At 43.7% G+C, this 5,000-nt stretch overlaps 1 protein-coding gene across 1 annotated transcript in view; it reads left to right on the top strand.

Moving 5' to 3' along the window:
* Positions 1-5,000, top strand: part of LOC123745272 (uncharacterized) — a 162,466-nt gene that overhangs the window by 77,219 nt on the left and 80,247 nt on the right. Inside the window, exon 2 of the mRNA XM_045725625.2 lies at positions 2,073-2,151. Within this exon, the coding sequence (XP_045581581.2) occupies positions 2,073-2,151 (79 nt within the window). The remainder of the gene's footprint in view (positions 1-2,072; positions 2,152-5,000) is intronic.

The following is a 5,000-nucleotide window of genomic DNA, read 5'->3' as shown; positions in this document are numbered from 1 at the left end:
ACTTGATGGCTACCACTTGATAACTATCCCTTGATAACTATCACTTGATGGCTACCACTTGATGGCTACCACATGATAACTATCACTTGATAACTACCATTTGATGGCTACCACTTGATGGCTATCACTTGATAGTTGTCACTTGATTTCACTTGACAGCAATAGATTAATAGTTGTCACTTGACAGTTATCACTTGATGACAATCAATTGATAGTCGGCCATTGATGGCTATATTTTGATGTCAGTTAAGCATAGAATATAATTTTAACCCAATACATCTCCATCTAAAACATGTACAGATTCCTGAAATATATATATATATATTATATATATATATATATATATATATATATATATATATATATATATATATATATATATATATATATATATATATATATATATATATATATACATACTGATATTGGCAAATTATAATTTCTCAATACTCACATTCTGCAAGCTCTGTTTTATCAGTTTCAGGTTATTTGGATTCCTGAATGATATGAAGCACCTTCTTGAAAACATTAAATTTGAAAGTTCCTTCACGAGTGAATCAGGCATTCAAAATTTAGGTGGTGGAAGCGGGGTGGAGGGTTGTATGAGGGGGGTGGAGGGTTGTATGAGGGGGTGGAGGGTTGTATGAGGGGGGTGGAGGGTTGTATGAGGGGGGTGGAGGGTTGTATGAGGGGGGTGGAGGGTTGTATGAGGGGGTGGAAGGTTGTATGAGGGGGTGGAGGGTTGTATGAGGGGGGTGGAGGGTTGTATGAGGGGGTGGAGGGTTGTATGAGGGGGTGAAGGGTTGTATGAGGGGGTGGAGGGTTGTATGAGGGAATGGAGGGTTGTATGAGGGGGGTGGAGGGTTGTATGAGGGTGTGGAAGGTTGTATGAGGGGGTGGAGGGTTGTATGAGGGGGGTGGAGGGTTGTATGAGGGGGTGGAGGGTTGTATGAGGGAATGGAGGGTAACATGAGGGGCGTGAAACAAATCATGGGCAAAGTTTCTTTTACCCTGATGCCCCTGTTACCTAGCAGTAAATAGGTACCTGGGAGTTAGACAGCTGTTACGGGCTGCTTCCTGTGTGTTTGTGTGTGTGTGTGTGTGTGTGCCACCGGTTTATTGTGTGTGGGTATGAGAGAGAGAGAGAGAGAGAGAGAGAGAGAGAGAGAGAGAGAGAGAGAGAGAGAGAGAGAGAGAGAGAGAGAGAGAGAGAGAGAATAAGGGAATAAGGTCTAACTCTTTATGCCCCGCCTACTAGACATACTGCATCATTTAGCTATTTTAACTCGAAATTTTTGTCGAATTTTGGCTAGAATTTGTGGATGGAGGTGGCTTCCATAACGTCTCCTTCCAGTGTGTATTCCATTTGTTGACCACCTGTACCGGGTCACGAATATTTACTTACATATCATCAATATGTAAGTACTCACCTAGTTGTACTCACCTAGTTGTGCTTGCGGGGGTTGAGCTTTAGCTCTTTGGTCCCGCCTCTCAACTGTCAATCAACTGGTGTACAGATTCCTGAGCTTCTTGAGCTCTATCATATCTACGTTTGAAACTGTGTATGGAGTCTGCTTGCACAACATCACTTCCTAGTGCATTACCATTTACTAACTACTCTGACAATGAAAAAGTTCTTTCTAATGTGTGTGTGTGTGTGTGTGCGTATGCAATAAAAATTAGTTAATAGTAGGTTAGTAATAGTTGATATATATATATATATATATATATATATATATATATATATATATATATATATATATATATATATATATATATATATATATATATATATATATATGTCTGGGAGAGAGGAGGGATCTCCCAGCGGGTCACGGGCGTTAAACCTTACGAGTTGACCATCACAGTAAACATCTCCCACCCAAAAAATTATGTTTATTATTTGGGTTTCCACATTTTCTTTTCCTACTGCCTATTCTGATTTCCCCCCCCCCCCCCATTCATCTACGTAATGTTTGAATGTTGACAATTTGCTTTCTCATTTATTTTTGTATTTTTAAGCGAGAATTTGTTCTTGGTATTAATGGGCTTGTGTCTCTCTCCTGTGGTAGGATGAACCAGCTGTGCAAGGTGTGTGGGGAGCCCGCTGCAGGCTTCCACTTCGGCGCCTTCACCTGCGAAGGTTGTAAGGTGAGTCTTCTCTACCTCCTGGTCGCTCCTGTCTTCTTGTCCCCCAGAACCCTTGAAGATGGTGGTACCTCCATCTTCTTCTAGATTTCCTGGTATTACCTGTATTTTTGCCCATTTCCTGGCTACACTCACCTTGCTGGCTCACCTCCTGGCTATACACCCACCTCCTGGCTATACACCCACCTTGCTGCCCACCTCCTGGCTATACACCCACCTTGCTGCCCACCTCCTGGCTATACACCCACCTTGCTGCCCACCTCCTGGCTATACACCCACCTTGCTGCCCACCTCCTGGCTATACACCCACCTTGCTGCCCACCTCCTGGCTATACACCCACCTTGCTGGCCACCGCCTGGCTATACACCCACCTTGCTGCCCACCTCCTGGCTATACACCCACCTTGCTGCCCACCTGGCTATACACTCACCTTGCTGCCCACCTTTGAGACTCACAAGCAAGAGGCGAGTACGCCATGATGGATCAATCTTGTGAGCAGCAAAGTGTGATAGGCCTATATACAATACAGAGAATACAGCGACTCTCAGTACTGCAATAGGCCTACTTCCCAGAACATCTGTGTAATGCGATTGATCTCTATTTCTTTGTATTTATTATTATTATTATTATTATTATTATTATTATTATTGTAATATGAGGTTTCTGTTACTGCCACGTGTATAATTGTGTTTTGTATTGTAATTATTTATTTGTATTACACATTATTTCATCTGTGGAAAGAGATCAGTGTTTCCGAGTTTATTAATTATGACGCTTAAGTTTTTAATTGGATTGTCTTCTAACATTAAGTTTGCTTTTGGTGAAGCTGAAACACTAAGATGATTCTTAGTTGTCTTCTGAAAATTAAAGATTCTTTTATTGTGTTGCAACACAATGGTGTGTTACCAAAAGATATATTCAGTGGCACATGTGTGCTTGAGGGAGATTTGGTGTGTCGTGGTTGTGTTCCTGGAGATTCACCGTGTTGAAGTGAATCTCCAAGATTCACAGACACTGGCTGGGAAGAGATCTGTTGTCAAGCCTGCTGTGTGACCACAGAATACCACATTACGCAGTGACGCTACAGGGAAGTCTGTCTGCGTTGTCTGGTAGGATCTATAACCCATAGTGACGTCACACACACATCGTCTACACCATATACAAAACACAACATTTAACGTCTTATTTTCGTCAGGTTAGGTTAGGATGGGTCGGGTTTGTTTACAGTGTAGAGCGATGACGTAGAGGGGGTACATACTTTTATCAGGTTTTAGACTCGACTCGGTGTTGTGGCTCTGTTGGTATCGGGGGGAAGAATTTTATTTTGTGTTGTATCTGTGTGTCAAGAGGCAGACTTACTGTGTGGTGGACGACGCTACCGAGGCCTTTCTGTGTTGAAAACATTATAGTGTTGTCGTGGTTAGTTGTAACGTGTGCTCACAGTGTTGCCGGCGCAGGGTGTGGGGGTCGGGTTGTAGGTGTGTGTCACCCCTTGGGTGTGTCACCCCTTGGGTGTGTCGTTTATTGGGTGTGTCGTTTATTGGGTGTGTCGTTTACTTGGGTGTAGATCCTGAGATCCATGCAAACCTGAGAACGTCAGAGTGACTTCCCTTCTCCCCTGCTTTTGTCCACCACGAGAAAAAACAAGAAAATGGGAAGTATCAGAGAGTCTCTCTTAATACAGTTCGGTGTCTCTAATACAGTCCGATCTCTCTGATACAGTCCGATCTCTCTGATACAGTCCGGTCTCTCTGATACAGTCCGGTCTCTCTGATGCAGTTCGGTCTCTCTGATACAGTCCGGTCTCTCTGATGCAGTTCGGTCTCTCTGATACAGTCCGGTCTCTACGTCCGCTGTTGGGGGAGCTCAGGACTGTATCAGAGACACCGGACTGTATCAGAGAGACCGGACTGTATCAGAACGACCGGGCTGTATTAGAGAGACCGGACTGTATCAGAGACACCGGACTGTATTAGAGACACCGGACTGTATCAGAGACACCGGACTGTATCAGAGACACCGGACTGTATCAGAGAGACCGGACTGTATCAGAGAGACCGGACTGTATCAGAGAGACCGGACTGTAACCGAGCAAGACTGGAGACCACGACTGAGTAAGGCCCCCCTCACTCCCCAACACACCCCTCCCACGGTGTTTACTCTCAGTCACAGGGTCTTCTAAGACCTTTAGAGTGAAAGTCGAACTCTTTGTATGAGTGATTCATCATTTTATTGTCAAACACTCGGACCAAGCAGCCTGCATGGTAAATAATTTATATTGATTTATAGTGGAATATTTAGCAGGAATTATACCACCAACTTTCGTAGACGAAAAAGAGGATTTGTACCTCTTAGTAACCACCATTTTCTTTAGACATTTCATAAGGCAAAAGAGGACACAGGAAGGAATTGTTACGGAGCACGAGCGCACTGAACCATCCTGCTGAATGGCGGTCATTAGCGGAAACGAACACGGAGCAGAGATAAGGAAAGATGTATAATTAAGTGTGTCTTGAAGACGGTCCAGCGGACACTTCTGGTGAACCCTTCCCACGGTAGGTGAGACCAGGTCATGGCTTGGGGGGGGGTCATCCGGGTCATCCGGGTCATCTCCCGCCTACCAACACACAAGGTTAAGCTCTCTTTAAAAATCTTAAAACTATCATCGAGAGAGATTTGGTCGAAATCCGCCGAGAAATTAAAAATAAAAGATTGAGGCGAGGAGGAGATTTCGGTGTGTAAGACCGCGAATGATCAGATTGTGTTTAAAGTTCCGTCTTGTTTTTCTCGTGATTGTCTTTAAAGTTCCGTATTGTTTTCTCCTGATTGTGTTTAAAGTCTCATATTGATT

Source organism: Procambarus clarkii, chromosome 44 (assembly GCF_040958095.1).
Source record: "Procambarus clarkii isolate CNS0578487 chromosome 44, FALCON_Pclarkii_2.0, whole genome shotgun sequence".
Lineage (NCBI taxonomy): Eukaryota > Metazoa > Arthropoda > Malacostraca > Decapoda > Cambaridae > Procambarus > Procambarus clarkii.
The sequence above is the reverse complement of the archived record's forward strand: the minus strand, read 5'-3'. Positions and strand labels throughout refer to the sequence as shown.